The sequence below is a fragment of the Ailuropoda melanoleuca genome, chromosome 13 (genome assembly GCF_002007445.2).
Source record: "Ailuropoda melanoleuca isolate Jingjing chromosome 13, ASM200744v2, whole genome shotgun sequence".
Taxonomy (NCBI): Eukaryota; Metazoa; Chordata; class Mammalia; order Carnivora; family Ursidae; genus Ailuropoda; species Ailuropoda melanoleuca.
The window spans coordinates 59,937,677-59,959,469 of record NC_048230.1 but is presented as its reverse complement, the minus strand read 5'-3'; the positions used below and the strand labels follow the sequence as shown (position 1 = coordinate 59,959,469).

The 21,793-nt window shown below is 43.2% G+C and overlaps 1 protein-coding gene across 1 annotated transcript; it reads right to left on the bottom strand.

Annotated features, from left to right (window-relative positions):
• Positions 1-1,505: 1,505 nt before the first annotated feature.
• LOC100469665 (eppin) lies at positions 1,506-7,810 on the bottom strand. Its single transcript, XM_019797676.2, has 4 exons — positions 7,654-7,810; positions 6,063-6,197; positions 2,319-2,486; positions 1,506-1,830 (listed from the first exon to the last, which is right to left on the bottom strand). Exons 1-4 carry the CDS (start codon positions 7,781-7,783, stop codon positions 1,823-1,825), a joined length of 441 nt encoding a protein of 146 aa, XP_019653235.1. The 5' UTR covers positions 7,784-7,810; the 3' UTR covers positions 1,506-1,822.
• Between the last annotated feature and the right edge of the window lie 13,983 nt (positions 7,811-21,793).

Sequence of the window (21,793 nt, the reverse complement as noted above, 5' to 3'; positions counted from 1 at the left end):
GACCTTCATTTCCCTCTGTCCTTCTCCTTTTTCTTCTCTTTGGGCCACCCCGTTTCCTTAACCATCGTCAAAAAGTAAAGATGTTACCATAAGTAACATGTGGTCTGGAGGAGACAGGTTGATCCCAGGTTGAACCAAATCTTCAGAGTGTGTGTCAAGGTCATGGTTCTTTGAAAGCAGGAGAGGATGCCAGAGCTAACAGAGAGCCTCTACCATTGAGTGTAATTTGGAATGGGTGATGCAAGAGGAAATACTAAATATCATTTATGACCTCAGAAGCAGCAGCCATGGGGCATGAAGATTCTTCCCTGAACTTTCCTATTTAAGGTGTGGAATGTCAATAAGACACGTTCTTAGCTTGCCTCCGAGTTCACCTGCAGCTGCAGGAGACAGATTTAGTGCACATTTTTTTTCTAACCATTTTTTAAAATGAAGTGGAATTCACATCAGATAAGATTAACCATTTTTAAGTAGACAGATCAGAGGCTTTTACGTGCCTTCACAATGTTGTGTAACCACCACCTATATTAGTTCCACAATATGTTTATCACCCCAGAAGAAAACCCTAGGGACACCTGGCTGGCTCAGTCGGAAGACCATGTGACTCTTGATCTCGGGAGCTCGAGCTCCACATCTGTTGTAGAGATTACTTAAAGAAATAAAACTAAAAACTAAAAATGGCAACCTCTACCTATTAGCAGTCACTGTTTTCCCCACCCTAATCCTGCCCCTGGCAACCAGTAGCCTACTTTCTATTTCTATGGATCTACCTATTCTGGATATGTCATACAATACGTGACCTCTTGTGTCTGGCTTTTTTTTGCAACACCTAATGCCTTTGAGGTTCATCCACAGTGTAGCTTGTGTTAGTTCTTTGCTCCTTGATGGACATTCAGAGCACAGTGATAGCTTCCCACCTCAAGTGTCAGAGTCTCTACTTCTGTGCTGTGGGTTTTCTCTGGCTCCCTGACAGATTGCTCAGCTTGCGTGGGGGAATAATCTGGAGGAACAAGGGGTCTCATAAGTCCAGGCATCCAAGAAGGGATGGGAATTAATAAATAAATGCCTCAGTCGCCCCATCACTGGAGATTAATGCAGACATTTGGACACATGTTTTACAGGGTTCCATAGAAGGTCCCCAGGGGTAGTAAGCTGCAGTTTGCCCCATGGTAACCAGCTCATTATCGACTCCTCTCTTGCCTGTATCACCTACCCCACCCTTGTGTGTGTTGAGAGATCTCCCAAGTCAACTCCTCTACCCATGTCCTTGTCCTAAGATTGGTTTCTGGGGGATCCAAACTAAGGCAATGGCCGTAGACCCTTGTCTTAAAAGGGTCTTACAATTTTTTGAAGAAACAGAGGAGGATAACATGTCCCTGGAGCTTTCAACTCTCAAGGTTCTGACTGTTTTCACTCCCTTTAATGGTGTCACAAGAGCCTCAATGACCCTTTACTCTCTGCAAAGTGTAATGTACCAACAGATGTGAATTGTTCAGTCTCGGAGGCACAGGACTAAACAGAGTACTTTATTGGGGAAAACTGGGAGCTATGCAGGTATACACAGGGGGCTGTAGACATCCAACATAAAGGAAAGAAGCATAGAGATGGGATCAAAAGAGAATGATACCATGTGTAAAAAGAGGCTGAGCTAGAGAAAGGGGAATGCACTTCCCGGGGCTCTGTCTGGGGAAGAACCAAGCCCTTGGAATGTGGAGTGGAAGAGTGGAAGCCAACATGGAGCATCGGTCAGGTGTATGGATAGAGCCTTGGATCGCGAGCCAACTCCTGGTAGTTGTTCAGGTGCATCCTTATGCACTGACGATTAGGAACCTGGTGAGAATATAGGACAGGACCTGCTAAGCACCTTGGGCTCAGCTTATCTTCAGCGCGAGTCTTGGAGTGACGTTTGTGCATCTTTGCACAGGAGGTGAAAACAAAATGGGTTTTCTCTGGGGAGCTATACTTTCTCCCTTACAGGAGAAAAGGGATGTGGTCGGGATAGAGTGCTGGCGATCCAGCACTAGACTGGATGTCCTGTGACCTCTCTGGAGTTGGTCTCTGGCATTCCACCATGTCTGCATCCTCCCTCCACCCCTCATACTTGCCAGCTTTGATTCATGACCACGCTGGGATCCCTTCCCAACCTCAGTTCCCATAATGTGGCAGTCCAACCCTCTGCCAGGTGCACGCTCACCTCCCAAGTGGAGTTGGCACTGTCAGCACCTGGCCTGCCAAGACTGTGGCCATGCCTGAACAAAGCAGCCACACACAGCCTGCCAGCAGGGCCCCAGTGAGGACGGGATGCCCCAGGGACTCACGATTGCTGGGGCACATGTTCTGGCACATGGCTTTGGACTGGAAGTTGTTGTTGTTTCCTTTGCAGCCACCATAGATGAAACTGGAGCAGGTATTCTTCTCCTTATCGTACCACCAACGATGAAAAAACGCCATGCAGGGGCCAGGTTCTTTAGGCATGGTGCATACGTCTGTAGGGAGACCCCAGACTTGAGCAATACGAGTGCTCAACCCCCAAGAAAGCAGCTGATATTGTTATCCCTGGAAACCACCAGACATGGAATGGAGCAGGCTCCTTTCCCCTTATCACACTCAGGAGCCCAGATCTACTGGTGTATGGTGCACATTGCAGGGAGACCCCAGAGCGGAGCTGTTGGTGTGTCTGCAGGCCTGGAGAATGTCTGTCTCCCCCATTCCTCGTGGTCTCCGTCCCCATTGTCTTCCCTGAGAGTGAGGAGACTGATTTTAAGGCTCTGCTCCCAATTCAGTGTGCGCACATCGATCTCCCCTGTTACCCATCTTGTCCTTGACTTTCTCTTCTGGAAAATGAGAATGCAACATCCCATCCTGCTAGTGGCACAGGGCTGTCCTGAGGTACAAGGGAGACTGCCCTCATGGACCTGAATGTGCAGCTTCTAGCACAGTGCCTGGCAGAGAGTAGCTGCTCAATAAATGCATCCTGAATGGATAAAACATATGGAAGCGCCTTGAAAATGACAAAATATAAGCCACATACCCTGCCCTGTAAACCATGCCAGGAAAAAGAATATGGGATCATGAGTAAAAGGCAAGCAGGGCAGGGAAGGCAGGGGCTAGTTTTTTTTAGATGATCAAGCACCTTTCGTCCCACAGTTAGCTTCAGTCCTGTGATGGGCTGAATTGTGTCTCCCCCTACCCACCCCATGCCCATTCATATTTTTTTGTTTTGTTTTTTTAATTTTTTAATTATGTTTCGTTAGCCTCTGTATAGTATATCATTAGTTTTTGATGTAGTGTTCAATAAATCATTAGTCGCATATAACACCTAGTGTTCATCACAACATGTGCCCTCCTTAATACCCATCACCCTATTACCCCATCTCCCCACCCTCCACCCCTCTGACCCTCAGTTTGTTTGCCGGGAAGTCCTAACCCTCAGTACTTCAGAATGTGACCCTATTTGGAAATAGAGTTGTGGCAGGTGTAATTAGTTAAGATGAGTCATCCTGGAGTAGGATGTATCCCTAATCCAATATGACTCGTCTTCCTATACAAAGGGGAAATTTGGGCACACACACACACACACCCCAGGTGGAGCTGAAGGCAGAGGTCTACAAGCCCGAGACTGCCAAAGATTGCCAGCACACCACCACAAGTTAGGGGGGAGACATGGAACAGATGGTGTCCTGATAACCTGAGGAAGACCCTGCCTTGCCAACACTTGACCTTGGACTTGTGGACTGTGGACGTTGAGACAATACATTTCTGTTATTTCAGCCACCCAGTTTGTGGTCCCTTTGTTACAGCAGCCCTAGCAAATGAATGCAGATCCAAACTAAACTTTGAGGTCCTTGAGGGAAAACTCCTGGCTCACTTCTCTGCCACTCTCTTTAATCTTCAGTGTCTCATGCCTGGGCTGTTGGGATAGCTTGGAACTGATCTCCTGCCCCTGTCCCTGGCCCCTCCAATCAATCCTTCATCCTGCCCACCAGAGGGAAAGACCTAATGAACCTGAAACAAAGCTGATCACATCATTCCACAGCTAAGACCTTGACTTCATGGCCAAGTCTTCCCATGACTCACAGGCTCTTTGTAGTCTGGCTCCTGCTTGTGGTTCTACCCCACCCCACCCCCACTACAGTACCATTTGAGGTGCATTCTCTTGCAATATTCAACAGCCCTTGCTATCCCACACATCTACACCTTTCACTCTGCAGTCCCTCTGCCCACTCTGCTGCTGTTCGTTAGTGACACTCCCACTCTCCCTTCAAAACCTCAACATCAGCTCCTCTGTGATGTCACTGACTCCATATACACCCCAAACCCCCACAGGTGCCTGGACCAATCCTGCATTATTCCACCATGCTTCTGATCTCATGTGCATGATTGTCACTAGTTTACCTCCTCGGTCTCCTCTGTAAGAATGTGAGCTTCCAAGGGAGCAGAGTTTGTGTCTGATTTCATCTTGGAGCCCCATTCCTAGCAGGTGGTCTGGCTCAGTATAGGATCTTGCAGAATGTTGAGGGTAAAACCAAATGCATCCTGACCTGAACTAAATAAGCTATTCATCGAGCATGAACTATGTGCAAGATGCTTTTAGAGACAAAGAAAAAGCATGGCCTCTGTTCTTTAGGAACTCCCAGTCGAGAATAACAAATAATTTAAACTAATATGTGTCACCTGGCTATATTGTGCCAGGAATTGCTCTAAGAACTTCATGCACATCAACTTCTTTGATCCTCCAAATAACCTTTAACACTGGCCCTTTTATTATCTGGGGAAACTGAGGAACAGTGGGGGAGAGTTGTTAATTTGTCCAGGCTGGTAAAAACCGGAGCTAAGACTTGAACTCAGGAAGCCTGGATTCAGGGTCCATCACCTGTAGGCACATGAAAAACCTACCTTCCTCTTACCCACTCTGCTCCATTGTCAAGTCCTACTTACTTTACCTCCTAGGCACCTTTCAAACATACCCCACTCCTCTCCATCCCCTCAGCTACCTCTGTGGCCCATACTATCACATCCTCTCTTCTTGAAGTCCATGAAAGTACTCTGTTCCTCCTCTGTGTGTGCATTGTAAAAAACCAATCACATCACTGTCCACCTCAATGGATTTCCATCCACCACTCTTGGGACCAAGGCGAGACACTAGGCCACCAGACCCTACCTACTTAAGATCCCTTCCCTCGTACCATGCTATGGCTTCCCCAGGCTCCACCATTGAACTTTTGTTCATGTTATTCCCTGCACCTGTAAAAGCCCTCCCGCCCACTCTATGCCTAAATTTATTACCCATCCTTCTGAACACAACTCCAGATTTGCTTTCTCAGGGAGCCTTCCTCACCTCCCTGACCAGACTGCTCAAATCCCATATTGAGTCTCAGATACACTCAATGCATATTTGTTAAATGAAGAGTAAAGATTGCCTTTACTCCAAATAGTCTATGATAGCCTATTTGGAGCCCAAGGAGATGGCCATGGAGTTAAGATTGCAGAAGTAAAGAAAAGATCCTCTGGTCTGGAGTAGTTGAGGGAGGTCTCCTGGTGCTAAGTTGAACTTCAATAAACAGAGAGGTGGCCCTTCTGCAGCAAAAAGCTGGTAAGTACCAATAGCTTGCTTATCACTTCCAGCAACCATGTGCCAACAGTAGTCATCTGGGGACTCAGAAAATCACAAGTTATACACAAACAATGAATCATGGAACGCTATGTCAAAAAGTAATGATGTACTGAATGGTGACTAACATAATAGTAAAAGAAAAAGGAAATCATGAGTCCAAACAAACCAAAAAAGAAAATCGTAAGAGTTAAAAGCAACCACGAGACTGTCTGGTACAATCTTATAATCATCTTCTGTTTGGGGAAACCGAGGCCCAGACAGGATGAAGATACTATCTAATGTTACACATAATATCAGGGGCAGTGATGGCTCTAAATTGCAGGTCTCCCCAACCCAGCAATCTTGCTTACAGACCAGCCCTTAGCAAAGCAGGGACGATGCCACCCACATAGGCAGAAGGTGAGGGTGTGGGCAGAGGGGCCGGTTATTCTGAGGCTCTGGATATTACCTTGGTGGAGGTCTAAACATTTTTTTCCACAGCTGAAGATGCAACACTTCTTCTTGTTGTCCAGACATTGTCTGTCCTTTGTACATTCATCCCTTTCTCTGAATTCACATTTCTCCCGGATTCTGGGGCATCTCCCTAGGAAATAGGACAGTTTTACAACCATGAATGTTGGAGGGCATGGTGCCCACTCTTCTTCCAACCCAAGGCAATTCTGGGGAGTCAGGGAAGTTTGCTTTCTCTCTGCTCATCCACAGGAGACCTTTTCCCCAGGGTGCTCTCATGTATTTCCCAACACTGCCTACACTACCCTCTCTTCTGACCACCCTTACTCTCCACCTTCTTACCCTGTCCCTAGTTCCACCCCCTGGCCTCACCCCCTCTAAGGGAGGATTTCTCAACCTTGCCACCAGGGCCTCTTCATTATTTATGGGCAAGGGAGGGCTGTTCTCTGCACTGGAGGACGCTTAACTGCATCCCGGCTCTCTATCCACTGGATGATAATAGCATTCCCCAGCTGAACAACCAAAAATGTCTCCAGACATAGCAAATGTCCCCTGGAAGGCAAAATAGCCCCACTGAAAGACACTGGTCTAAGCTAATCTGGTCATTTTGGCCTTCTTGAGGAGTCAGTGTTTGGGAGTTCCTCTGGGGGGAGGGGGCGCTATTGCTCAGTGATTAATATCCTTCACCCTGGCATCAGAGAGTCAGGTTTTTAAAATCCTATCTCTGGCTTACAACTCACCTCTCTGAACCTTCGTATCTTCACTTGTAAAATCATTTTAGCCTTACAGAGTTATTGAGGAAGAAATGAGGCAAAGTTCGGAAAGCTCTAATCATAGGAACTGAGGCATAGCAACATTAATTAACGTTTGTCAACTGTTTCCCATAAGACAAGCACTTTTCTGTGCATTTTAAACGCTATCCCATTGAGTTCTACTGACATCCCCATTTTGCAGAGGAGGAGACAGAAGCACATGGAATTTAAGTAACTTGCCCAAGGTTATGGCTACTGAGTGGTGGAACCAGAATTCGGACCCACCATGTCTGAATCCAGATCTCTCAAGCTCCTTACTTTCTAAATGTTCAGTAAGTGGTAGCAAGTGTCATTATTACTCTATAGTCATGAAGTATTACTGTCTTCAGTTCAAAGAAACTTCTGGTTACTGTCTTTTATCCCAAAGGCAAGGCACCCCTGGGGATGCAGGAATACTTTATAGGACTATATTTGAAAGATAGAGATGATAGTCCTGAGAAAGGGGGCTGTTTCTGTTGTGGTGTGAGAGGAAGGTCTCCTAGGCTTCCCAGATTCCTATAGCCCCTCCCATAAACCCTGGACCCTGTGACCCTTCCCTCCACCCCCAACTGACCCTCACTTCAAAGAGGCTGAAAGTGGGGGTTGCCTCAGGTCTGCAATCTTGCATTCACTGCAGGGATCTTCCATAAAGAGGGAAATTGGAAGAAATATTCCAAATATGTCCCAACCTAGGACGAGGGCTAACATGGTGGGAAGCAACTAAAGTATTATTCCTTGTTCCTTCCTCCCAGCAACCTTCCCTCTCTCCAGGGTGAGCGCTGAAGCCCCAATACTTACTGGGAAAGATCCAGTCAGTCAGACCATATCCCTGGACAGTCACTAGAATGGTGAATAAGACCAGGATGCTCAGAAGTCTCCAAGACTCCATTCTGAAGAACAGCAGGCCTGTCCGGTGATTCCAGAACATGAATATGTCTGGCTGCCTTTGTCCAGCCTATTTCTTCAGTAGTCAGTATCTTGGATGTGAGAACTGGAGTCAAGCCAGCCACCTCCTTTCCTGCTGGGAACACCAAGTTCCTGAGATCATCAATGTGACCAGCTGGCATCTACAGTGCACAGCCCTGGGGAAGGGTCTTTGACTGCATGGCTTCTGATCCTCAGCAGCCTGGGCTGGGCCCTCTGATCAACCAGGAGGAGTGGGCAAAGGTTGTCTCATTTTCTAGGTGACCTTAGGAGTCAATGCCACCATCAGGGGTCTTCTTGATGACTCTGAGAGTTGTGGAAGGTGCTGTTCTCCATTCACTTTCAATTTTATCTGCACACTGAGTGGCATGCCCCTTTTGTTTGTCTCTGACAATGTGTCTCTAGGGATCTTTTGGCATCTCTTTGTTTTTCTGTGCTTCTCTGTGTCAGGGTCTGACTTACTCTCTTTTTCTGTGGGCCTCTCATGGTCTCTGTGTCTCTTTCTCCCTCTCCTACCCTTTCTTCCCATCCTTCTCCATTTTCTCCTTGGGTAGTTCATATTTGACTAAGGCCAAAGAGCAAATGTGTTGCCACAGAGTGGGGTGTGGGGGAGGAACAGCCTGTCAGCAGAATTTTCAGAGAGTGTTTGTCAAGGTCCTATTGTTTGAGAGCAGTGGAGAATGTCAGCAGAGCTTATAGGGAGTGTCTTCCGTCTGGTGCGAACTCCTTGTTGTTTGAGGAGAAACTGTAAGATAGGGAGAACTGCCTGAGAGATTATACCCCAGTAAAGGTCCATAGGCAGCAGAGTTGCTGGCTTCTGACTGGACTGGTGAAAGGGCTCTGGAGAGAGTGCTTGAGTAGCTGGTAGCTTTCCTACAGGGAATCCACAATGCCAGCGAGTCCACCAGTCTTGGCAGAAGGAGAGACTCTCTTCAAAGTGTAAATGTCATCTGTAGGGTCCCCATTTCTTTCCTTAACTAGCTGTTGCACTTTTGGGCCAAGCTTTGTTCTCGATTTGTCCCACATGATGGGCAAAAGCCAGACAAGCCAGCCTTATCATCAGTGAGTGACTATATGGTCACAAAATTTAGGATCACCGACTGAGGCCCCTATGGGAAACTGTAGTGTGGGTCTCAGCCTACTGACAGTGATATTCTCTGCTAGGAAGGCCTGCGAAGCCCCTGGGGCATATTTACTCAAAGTGAGGCCCACAGACATTCTCCTCAGAGACATCCCCCTACCACCACTGAGCCAGTGTTGTGGTTGGACCAGCCTCTGTTGTTCTTATTATGATCACAGGACTCACCTCTGCCAAACCATCAGGGAATTTAAGAAAACAAGATTTATTGCTCACAAGCCCTGGAGTGTACATGGCAAGCCAGAGGGCCACACAGAAGGTTGTGGATGGAGAGAGGGGGAGAAAGTGCAGATTTGGGGCTCTCCCTTTATTCGGGTCCAAAGGTGGAAAGTCTAAGGTCTCACGGGTTCACTTTCTACTGGTGAATTCAAAGCATATAAAAGTGGGGATTAGGGCGTGGGAGGGAAGAATTAGAGTCACTCCAGTGATCAGTTCTCTGGGTTACTCAAGGCCTTTCTAAAAGGAAATTTCATTGGTGAGGGCAGCAGATTCCTTATCCTAGTTGTGTTGTTAGTATCTGTGTGTTACAGCTGGGGATGTAGTTACTCGAGATGGATGTATTTGAAACGGATGCCTCAGCACTCAAAAGCTTAATGTCAGGCACTTACATTACAATGAAAAAGCAGAGTATCAGGTGCTTGCACTACAGAATCTGATCCTACCAGTCAGGAACCAGGTGGACCCCACAAACGGACCAGGGAATAATTTTCTAATGAACAATCAAGATGTCTTGAGTGGTGCTCTCCCTCTTATTCTGTGTCTCTCCCAAACTCAGCCCAGGAGAGAACACAAAGCTGAACAACCTGGGTGGAAGGACTTGGGGCACAAGTCCCAATTCCTCATCTTACACATAGGGGTCATAAGGCCCAGAGGAGTGCAGATGCTGACTCAGTGTCACCAAGTGAGTGAGTGTCAGAGATAAAGGTAAGAGGGAAAGCAGTGTCTGAGTTGTTGTCAGAAGTCACTATGGAATGTTCTGATATTAGTACGGATATAATATCTTACTATGGAGTTGAAGGTAGGGAGGAGTAGTGCATAAAAGGGGATGAAGGTGATGGCTATAGTGGGGACAGAGGCTAAAGACCCCCCAGAGTCTATAAATGTCCAAATGGTTCCCAGGACCCCCAAATAAGGCTGAATTCTTCTCTAAATTTTCTTGAATGTAAATGAAAATTCAGAATTTCTGGGTGTTCCATCTTTTCTGTCTTGCCTAATTTCCAGCCCCACCCAAGGGTCTCATTTTCCAAGCAGGTGAGATGAAATTTATGCCTTTGGGGCCTAGGATGAGTGACATTTTGGACCCTTCCCTCACCCAATTTCTTGAAGAAGGCTGAATAAGGATCCATGTGGATCTTTGCCCTGCTTCCCTTATCTCCTCTCACTGATGGTCATTGTGCCCTCCCTCTATCTCAGTCACTCTTCTGTTCCAGCACCAATCCCCTGCTCAGAATGAGGGACTGTGAGGGGTACCAAGGTAGATGGCCTCTACCTGGAAATTTCTGCTTGTTAATAAGGCCAAGACACTTTGAACAAACTTTCTGTCCCTGGCTTTCTGTGCTGTTCTCTGTGCCTCTAAGTGTATTACTGAGTTTCATGTTTGTTTCCCCAAATAAACTCTGAACTTCATTGAACAGGTCTGTGTCTAGAACCTAGTGCTTAGAACATTAATAGTCCCAGAATAAACACTCAGTACAAATCACTGGATGAGCAAGGTCGATATGTGGATGGCTCATAGTATGATGAATGGGAAGATAGTTTGAAGAATACGAAGGAAGATGGGTGGGGCTATCATGGATATTTGGGTGCATGAATGCATGAACATGGATGGGTGGGTGAATGGCTGGGGAAGAAGTGGATTGGATTGAACATAAAGATGCATAGGTTAGTCATGGGATGAATCGGTCTATTGATAGAAACTCTTGGAATGAAAGGCAAATGAGTAAATTGGTAGGTGGATGGAGAGCAGATGGGCATAGAAATGATGGAGAAGTATGTTGATGGGCATGAGAGAATGTGTGTGTATGAAAGACGGATAAAGGCTGGATATAAAACGGCAGCTGGATAGGTAGAAAGAATATGGGTGAGAAGAGGAAGTGGATAGATATATGACTGAATGAATATTTGGAAAGAGATAAATTTAAAGGTATGTCAATGCAGGCTAAGTGAGTGGATGGATACATGAGTAAATGGATGGAATGATTGGTGGATAGGTGCGGGTGGGTAGAAACATGAGTATATGAATGAAAACATTAATGAAAATTAAAGATATAAAAAGAATTTATACCACACTAAAGTAATACATTTGAAAATGGAGAGAAAATGGATGAATTTTAACAACATATAAAAGACCAAAATTTACAGAAGAAGAGGTAGAGAGCCTGTACGGTCAATAAAATATGTACAAGGAAAATTAGTAAAATAAAAGTGTCATTATAAAAGAAACTTTACTAGGTGCTTTTGGAGTGAAATTTAGTCTAGCCTTCAAGGAATAGAGGATATCCTTAAAAATATTGTTATTGAGGATATTTTTAAAAGATATTATTAAAAATATTACAGATCATAGGGGGTGCCTGGCTGGCTCAGTTGGTAGAACATGCAACTTTTGATCTCAGGGTGCTGAGTTCAAGCCCCACGTTGGGTGTAGACATTGCTTAAAATAAAATAAAAAATAAATTTAAAACATTAAAATATTACAGATCATAGGGAGAAAAAGTACATTTCCCAATTAGTTTTCCATGCGAGTTTGTTGAAAGTTGTATGACTCAAATAGTAAAACATACAAAAGTAATAGACCTATTTTTCTTTTTTTTAATGTTTTTTTATTATATTATGTTAGTCACCATACAGTACATCCCTGGTTTTTGATGTAAAGTTCGATGATTCATTAGTTGCGTATAACACCCAGACCTATTTTTCTTTTGACCATTGATGTGAAAATTCTGAACAACTATTTTCTTAAAGAACCTTCAGACCAGGGATTTACTGTATGGTGACTAACATAATTCAATAAAAAATATTATTATAAAAAAATCCTTCAGTGTATTAATTCAAGTATACCCTCAATATGATTAAGGTCAATCCAGGAATGCAAGGATGGTTCAACATATGAAAATTTGATAATATAAGCTCTTATACTAACAAATTAGAAGAGAAAAATCATTACATGACTAGATGCTTAAAAGGTATTTGATAAAATTCCACAGTAATTTCCAATAGCAGTTGTAAATGGATAAAAAGAAGACAACCCAAGTGTACTATAACCTATTTATCCCAAAGCCAAAACAAATGTTCTTTTACACAGGAAGGGATGCTGCCTTATTTGTTTTTTATTTATTTATTTATTTATTTATTTATTTATTCGACAGAGATAGAGACAGCCAGCGAGAGAGGGAACACAAGCAGGGGGAGTGGGAGAGGAAGAAGCAGGCCCATAGCAAGAGGAACCTGACGTGGGGCTCGATCCCATAACGCCAGGATCACGCCCTGAGCTGAAGGCAGACGCTTAACCGCTGTGCCACCCAGCGGTTTTTTAATTGAAATTCAATTAGCTAACATATCGTACATGATTAGTTTCAGATGTAGTGTACAATAATTCATCAGTTGCATATTTTTTTAATGTAGTATCTTTATTTTTTTATTTTTTATTTTTTATTTTATTATGTCAGTGACCATACAGTACATCCCTAATTTTTGATGTAAAGTTCCATGATTCATTACTTGCATATAACAGCCAGTGCTCATCAGCCAGTGCCCTCATTAGTCCCCATCCACCTATTCACCTCCCCTTCCACAACCCTCAGTTTGTTTCCCAGAGTCAAGAGTCTCGCATGGTTTGTGACCCTCTCTGATTTCTTCCCATTCAGTTTTCCCTCCCTTTCCCTATGATCCTCTGCACTGTTTCTTATATTCCACATATGAGTGAAACCATATGAAAATCATCTTTCTCTGATTGACTTATTTCACTTAGCATAATACCCTCCAGCTCCGTCCATGTCTATGTAAATGGTATGTATTCATCCTTTCTGATGGCTGAGTAATGTTCCATCGTATGTATAAACCACATGTTCTTTATCCATCCATTTGTTAAAGGACATCTCAACTCCTTCCAGTTTGGCTATTGTGGACATTGCTGCTATGAACATTGGGGTAAAGCTGTCTGTTCATTTCACTAGATCTGTATCTTTGGGGTAAATACCCAGTAGTACAATTGCTGGGTCATAGGGTAGCTCTATTTTTAGCTTCTTGAGGAACATCCATACTGTTTTCCAGAGTGGCTGTACCAGCTTGCATTCTCACAACAGTGTAAGAGGGCTCCCCTTTCTCTGCATCCTTGCCAACATTTGTTGTTGCCTGTGTTGCTAATGTTAGCCATTCTGACTCATGTGAGGTGTTATCTCAATGTGGTTTTGATTTGTATTTCCCTGATGACAAGCAATGTGGAGCATTTTTCATGTGTCTCTTGGCCATTTGTACGTCTTCTTTGGAGAAATGTCTGCTCATGTCTTCTGCCCATTTCTTGACTGCATTATTATTATTGTTATTATTATCATTGGTGTTGAGTTTGATAAGTTCTTTATAGATCTTGGATACGAGATCTTAATCCGATATACATTTTGCAAACATCTTATCCTGTTCTGTAGGTTGCCTTTTAGTTTTGCTAACTGTTTCCTGAACTATGCAGAAGCTTTTTATCATGATGAAGTTCCAAAAGTTGATTTTTGCTTTTGTTTCCCTTGCCTTTAGAGACTTTTTTGCAAGAGGTTGCTTTGCCCAGGGTCTCAGCTCTCGGCTTTCTGCTGTCCTTACTTGACACACACTTCCCACATCCATTCCCATGTTGCTAAGTGTGGTTCCTATGCCTCCCTCAAGACCTATTCTCACTTCCAAGCTAAAGGCACATATCCAGCCACCTGGGGCACATACATCTGGGCATGTCATAAGACATCTATGCCCACATGTATAAATCAGCTTTAGTGTCTCCCTATCCCTCAGCAGTGCCTCCTTCTCTCTGCTCCCATCTTTATATTTGGCATCAACAGGCCCCCAGGCTGCCATGAGAACCCTGAGGTTCACTCCTCCCTCCCCTTCACCCTAGCATCCTGTCAGTCATGGACTTGGGCCAGTTCTGCTTCCTAATCTCTCTCCAAGCCCCATGGCTTCCCCTCTTGGCCACCACTTCCAGGTCAGCCCCTGACATCATCCCATCTCTCTCCTCCACTTGTGCAACCACCTCCTCCCTGTTCTCTGTTCTCGGGCTCCTGCCTAGTGACTGATTCACTTTAAAAAAAAAATTAAACTTGGAAAAGACACATACCAGGTAAAGCTAGGGAAATAATAGATAAAGGAAGGATTTGAAGGTTCCAGGGTGGGTGAGTAGAACTAGTGCTCTGAAGCCACAGAGGAAGTGACCTCATACAACACAAGTCCTTGCGTCCTGTCTGACCCTCAGTCGCAGGAGGGCTGCTAAGGAGGGGAGGCTGCAGCTTCTCTGAACCCACGTTTGACTCTCTTGATTGGAGATGATGTGGTCTCCTCCAAAGAGAGAGAGAGAAGCAGCAGGAGTGCTGCATTCTTCCAGGAGAAGATGGAACTGTGGAGACGAAAGTTCCTGTGTGGATGGGGAGAGGCACGGGGATTAGGCACAAGCTGGACAGAGACACAGAACACATGTGCTGAGAACTGTGAAGAGGGCCCACTACTTCTCCCAGTTCACAGATGAGGAAGCTGAGATGTGCAGTAGGGAAGGGGTTTGTCTGAGGTCACATGGAGAGTAGGGCAGGACTTTTAGGCCCAGGACCCTCCCATAGCCCCATACTCTGATATGATACTGGATGGTGTTCCACCAGGACATTCGCCCAGTGTCTTGCTTCTACATGAGAGGTCACATATGAATGATCGCAGGGATTTGTCTGGAACAGTTGCAGGGCTAGTTTGCCCATTGTCATTCCCAAGGCAACCCCAGATACCAGGGAACACCTTTTCCTTGCTCAACTGGTGACAAGAAACCGATGGTATGAAATTTTCAGGAGGGCCTGGGCATGTTCCACAGGGTCTTGAAGCCCCAGGAGCAAAAAGGTCCCAGATGAACTTGGGTTAACAAAGGGATTCCTTGTATTCCTTCTGGTGTTATCCAAGCCTAGCTTCTGATAGTCCCAGAGCACCCCATAAACGGTTGACCCTCCCCTACTCATTCAACCCCCATTTCCACATGTCTCTTCCTGGTCCTTTTGTACTTTTTAGTTTTGTGATGTGAAGAACTGATGATGCCTTGCCATGTTACCTCTCTCAGACTACATGCATTTTGAAAGCAGTGAGATAGAGGGATAGTGGCAGAAAGGAAGGGAGACAGAAAGAGAGAGAACATTGTTATGGCCAGGAATGCATCTATGTTATTGGTGGAACTTCAGACACTGGGAAAGGAGTAGATTCTTTTCCAGGTCTCCTGAAACCTGCCTAAGAGTAAAAGCTTGTAGCAATTTATTCCTTTTTCTCTCCAGAATTCTAATCCTGTATGCTCCCTGAAGAGTCCTGGACTCTTCAGTAATGACAATTACATCCCCAAACCCAGTGACACTGAGTTTTGGTACTGGCTTGGTAACTTATCACTGTAGCTGTATCTTACAGCCTCAGTTTCCTCATCTGGAAAATGGAAACCATACAACCTACCTGACAGCTTTGCTGTCACTGTGAGGATCAGATGAGATGAGGTGAACAGTATTCATGAAGTGGCATGGAATGATCAAAAACAATGTTTGGAGTTGGACCTGAGTTCACATTGTGGATCCCCCATTTACCAGCTATGTGGCCTTGACTCAGTGCCTGAACCTCACTGAGCCCCAGTCTCTCTCTCTCTCTCCCTCTCTCTCTTTCTTTCTTTTTTTCTTTCTTTCTTTTCTTTCTTCTTTCTTTCTCTCTCTTTCTTTCTTTCTTTCTTCTTTCTTTCTTTCTTTCTTTCTTTCTTTCTTTCTTTCTTCCTTCCTTCCTTCCTTCCTTCCTTCTTTCAAGGTTTAATTTTAATTAGTCTCTACACCCAATGTGGGGCTTGAACTCACAAGCACAAGATCAAGACTTGCATGTTCTTCCAACTGAGCCAACCAGGTGTCCCGTGCCTCAGTTTTCCTTTAAGGAAATAGTAACATTTGTACTTCATAGACATGGGATTTAGTGGAACTATTGTGGAAAGCATGGTGACTAGCATAATTAGTGCTTAATGTATTTTAGTCAATAGACAATTTACTGATTGCCAAAACAAGCTACCTATTATGTTTTTAGGTCTTGAATTTCCTGTAAAAAAACTGTGTGTATCATTATTTCTGTTCCCCGAAAAGATTAGTCAAGGCCCTATGGTGTCTTAAATTCTTTTTTTTTAAAGATTTTATTTATTCATTCGACAGAGAGAGAGACAGCCAGTGAGAGAGGGAACACAAGCAGGGGGAGTGGGAGAGGAAGAAGAAGGCTCCCAGTGGAAAAGCCTTATGTGGGGCTCGATCCCAGAACGCCAGGATCACGCTTAATGACTGAGCCACCCAGGCGCCCCTATGGTGTCTTAAATTCTTTTTTTTTTTATTTTTTTTATTTTAATTTTTTTTTTATTATATTATGTTAGTCAGCATACAGTACATCCCTGGTTTCTGATGTCAAATCACTCTTTTGGTTTGAAGCTTTACACTTATTAACCAAGTCTTGAGTACTAGCTGGTCAGGTTAGCTTGTAGTCAATTAGTCGGAAGAGGAGACCCAGGGGTGGGTGTGCAAGGAAAGATGCAGATCAATCGGATTACCAAATATAATACAGGATATTCAGTTAGTATTTTTAGCAGAAGTATATCCCATGATATATAAAGACTATAGTTACACAAAAAGCAATTCAGTGTTTATCTGACATTCAAACTTAGTTGGCCATCTTACAGTTTTATTTCCTAAACCTGGCAACTTTAAAACACAGTGAATTCATTCTGGAGGGGGGTTTGTTTGGGAAAGAGACTACAAAACATGGGCCCTGTGGGGGACAGGCAAATGGGTGTGGGGGGACTGGCTCAGTGGCCCCAGGGACTGGGACAGATGTGGGAGGGATAGCCAAGGATCCTGTAGGAACAAGAAGCCAGGAATGAAGAGACTTCGACTGAAGCCCAAGTTCCACCTTTAATTCACCATGTCAATTTGGGCTACTTTTATCTCAGTCTACCCATTTGAAAAATGAGAAGATCAACCCAATCAATCCTATCCATACTGCATGCTGGCCTACCCATACCCCAGAGGGCACAAGAAGATTTTCCAGAGGGTACACAGGCACAGACAGATTTGAGGACATGATGTCCTGGTTCCTAATTTCCACATTCTTTTTCCTGAAGTTGGTCTTCCTGAAAAAGAGCCTGCAGTCTGCCTTTCTCTTTTTCTGTCTTTCAGAAAGTCCTGTGCCCCTTCCAAAAAAAAGGCAGGATGGAAGCATATTTCTTACCTGCCTCTTATATGTGTCCAAAGTATAAAAAGTGAGTTCCAAACAAAGGAACAATTTGAAAATGCATTTTCCTGAGGATGCTTCCCCAAGAACAAAGCAAAAAATCAGTGGGTAGGGAACACTAAGGGGTCAGTACCTTGTTTCGTTCAGGTGTCAAAGTCATAGTACATGGCTATGCCTTTAGCTCCCTCTTCTAGAATTAGAAATCCCAAGAGTGATGGTACATATCCACAGGGATGTGTATTAAAACATTCATTTCAATTGAAAAATGAAGTCATTCTTTTTGTGGGAGAAAGTGGTCTGATTTGGCTAAGTGAGGACTGACTTNAAGTGGTCTGATTTGGCTAAGTGAGGACTGACTTCGCCAATTAGTTGATTCGTTTAACATTTTCCATAAAAATAGTGAGTTAAATCCGTGGCATTGAAAAAATTTTAAGGTATTTAAAGCATGCAATAAGATACAAGCATTGTATAAAATATGTACTGTCCCAAGTCCATCAAAGTGAATAGTATTCAAACTTTCCAACATTTACAGAGTGTATCAGGTTTAAAAAGGTGTCTAAATAAAAGAATATAATGGGTATAATCAATAACATTACTGATCATTTGGTAAATACTAGTAAAGACTTTTGGTAAACTTTGCAGAAATTAAGAAAAATACTTGTGATTTATGATCAGTATCCTAAAGACTAGAAACAAATTCTTTTCAAGGATACGGTTTTCAATTCTACGCCTTTATAGAAATTGAAAGGGGATTTAATCAAGCTGTTTGTCAATATTTAACTTAGATCATTAAAAATAATGTTTTATGGGGGCGCCTGGGTGGCACAGCGGTTGAGCATGTGCCTTCGGCTCAGGGCATGATCCCGGCGTTATGGGATCGAGCCCCACATCAGGCTCCTATGCTATGAGCCTGCTTCTTCCTCTCCCACTCCCCCTGCTTGTGTTCCCTCTCTCGCTGGCTGTCTCTGTCTCTGTCGAATGGATGAATAAAATCTTTAAAAAAAATAAAAATAAATAAAAATAAAAATAATGTTTTATGATAGAGTATTATGTGATTTGGGGCAATGTCCTAGAAGTTCAGAGAACCAAGTGACATACCTATAACAAAACTCTTGTTCCCCAGCACGCACTTACCACTAAGAGATGCATTACCTATAGAATTTTGTTTGTCAGTAAAATTTTGTTAATCAATAATTTCAATGTATGTACTGACATATGCATTATTATGTTATTTAAATAACAAATGGAATGAAAAATCAATCCATAAGAAGAACTTTTATTCCAAGAGTCTTATGGTCCCAGTAAATGAAAAATTAAAATTTCAACCTCTACACATGTTTCTATTGCGTAGCAGTATGAAATGTTGTGATTAAAGGACTCTTGAGCTTAAGATTATATTGCATTAGATTAAGAGTCTGTGGGGCAATAGGAACAGAAATATGAGTTCAAGGAGACAGAGAAGTGTTTTCAAATGTCAACCTTTTAAAGAAACGCTTTGTATGTATTTTTTAAATGGATGATTGTGGGTGTTACATTAAGATGATGTTTTGACCCCAATGGATTTTCTTTTATAAGTTATGTAGTACCTATAACAATATTAGTGTTTACAGCATGTTTGCATAATGTATTTGAGATTCCTTCATGTTGTTGTGTGTTGTCTGGACCTTCTTATTGCTGACTTAGGGTTCATCTTATAAATTGCTATACGGTGTTTATCCATTCACTAGTTCTGGACACTTGGGTTGTTTCCGGGTTTGGGGGATTATGAGTAAACCCCCTACAAACATTTCCATACATGTTTTTATATGAACATAAAAAGTCATTTCTCTTGGGTAAATACCGGGGCAGAGGATTGCTGGTTTGTGATAAGTCTATGTTTATAAGAAACCACCAAAATGTTTTCCAAAGTGGCTGTACCATTTTGCATTTCTACAAGTAGCAGAGGAGAGTTCCACTTGCCTCACATACTTGATAGCATTTAGGATTGTAAATGTATTATGTTAGTCATTCTAATGCATGCATAGTAGTACAACTGCATAAATTTTAAGAGATTAAAGCAATTTGTTTAAATTTCTGGGACCCTAAGAAGCTAAGTCACTTAAAATGATGGTGGGGATTTTTTCCTATTTCCCAACTGTCCATTTGACAATGTTTCAAACCCCATGGGTTCCTTGGTTCCTGAACTTGGGTGGTCAGAAGTTTTCCCAGAACCCCATCGTAGAACGTACCTCTTTGCCCAGCTTCCCCACATGGCAGAGGTGGCTCTTTGCGTAAACGGAGGAGTATTTTGCAATCAAAAGGTCTACAGATGGTCAGGAACCGGGGGAACAGTGTGAATTTCCAGGTTACAATTTTGGGAAACTACAGGTAAGGCCCCACAACGATTCTGCTACAGCCCATGACCCCTACTGCTCCCTGCACTCCCACACCATGCTGGGAGCACACCCAGCCTCAGATCCTGTTTCATGACTGAGAGCTCCTCCCTCACGTTTTCCTCCTCCCAATGGCATGGCATGTCTTCTGGTTGACTACTCAACCAAGAATGTGCCTTTAGCCTCAGTCACTGGGCAGACCTTGAGGAGGACAATTAGCTCCATGGGTCTCTTTCAAACACCTTGCTCAACACTTAGGCAGTGTAAGTAGATGCTTCCTCCAAAGACATGACCTTCTACATAACTCCTATCCAGTGATGAACATTCTGATACTGAAACTAAGTGTGGTGTGCAGAGCACTGCATCTCTCCACTGTGTTGTTTAAATGTCTTAAATCTTTCTAATTTTTGTCCCTTTGACCTATCAGTTATTCAGAAATGTGTGTTGAGGGCTCTCAGTACAAAGTCTTCTCAATTAATGCCTGTAATTTCATCCATGTTTGTTTACTAGATCTCGATTCTATTGATTTAAGTAGATAGAAACAATTCCTGGTGAATTGAATCTTTTATCCTTATATGGTGACCCCTTCTCTATCCCTAAAATGAACTCGTCTTCTAGTTCTGTATTGCCTGATATTAATCTAACTATACCATCTCTTTCCTGTTTTCATTTGCCTTGACTTTCCCCTCTCATTTTGCTTTCAACTTTTCCATGCACTTGTGTTTTATTTTTCAAACAGTGTCAATCCCGAGGGGGGTGAGGGATTGGGATAGGCCTGTGATGGGTATTAAGGAGGGCATATTTTGCATGGAGCACTGGGTATTATACGCAAATAATGAATCATAGAACACTACATCAAAAACTAAGGATGTACTGTATGGTCACTAAATAACATAATAAAAAATTATTATTAAAAAAATAAAAAATAGGGGCGCCTGGGCGGCACAGCGGTTAAGCATCTGCCTTCGGCTCAGGGCGTGATCCCGGCGTTGTGGGATCGAGCCCCACATCAGGCTCCTCCGCTATGAGCCTGCTTCTTCCTCTCCCACTCCCCCTGCTTGTGTTCCCTCTCTCGCTGGCTGTCTCTATCTCTGTCAAATAAATAAATAAATAATCTTAAAAAAATAAAATAAATAAAATAAAATAAAAAATAAAAAATAAATTTAAAAAAATCCAGTCTAGTAATCTTTACCGATTAATTGACATTTACGGGCTTTAATGACATATTTGGGTTCATTTCTACAATCTTATTTTGAGCTTTCTATAGTCTGTTCTTACTATTTGCAGATTCCATACTTGCAAATTTATTTTGTCAAACAACTCAAAATCAAGAAAACAAATAACCTGATTAATAGATGGATAAAGGATTTGAACAGAAATTTCTCAAAAGAAGACATACAAGTGGCCAACTGGTACATGAAAAGATGCTCAACAACACTGATCATCAGGGAAATGAAAACCAAAACCACAATGAGATACCACCTCACATCTTGTTAGAATGGCTGTCATCAATAAGTCACAAGATAGCAAGTGTTGGATAAGGATGTGGAGAAAAGGGACTCTTGTGTGTGCTTGGTGGGAATTTAAATTGGTGCAGTCACTATAGAAAACAGCCTGGAGTTTCCTCAAAAAATTCAGAAACAGAACTGCCATATGATCCAGCAATCCCACTTCTGCGTATACTGTATCCAAAAGAACTGAAAGCAATATCTTGAAGAGATATCTGCACCCCCATGCTCACTGTAGCATTATTCATGATGGCCAAGATATGGAAGCCATCTAAGTGCCAGTGGATGAGTGAATGGATAAAGAAAATGGGATGTATATGAATATGATTCAGTCTTTAAAAAATCCTGTCATTTGGGGAAATGAACCATAATAGACTCTGGACTCTGGGAAACAAACTGAGGGCTTCAGAGGGGAGGGGGGTGCGGAATTGGGATAGGCCGGTGATGGGTATTAAGGAGAGCATATATTGCATGGAGCACTGGGTGTTATACGCAAATAATTAGTCATGGAACATTACATAAATAAATAAATAAAT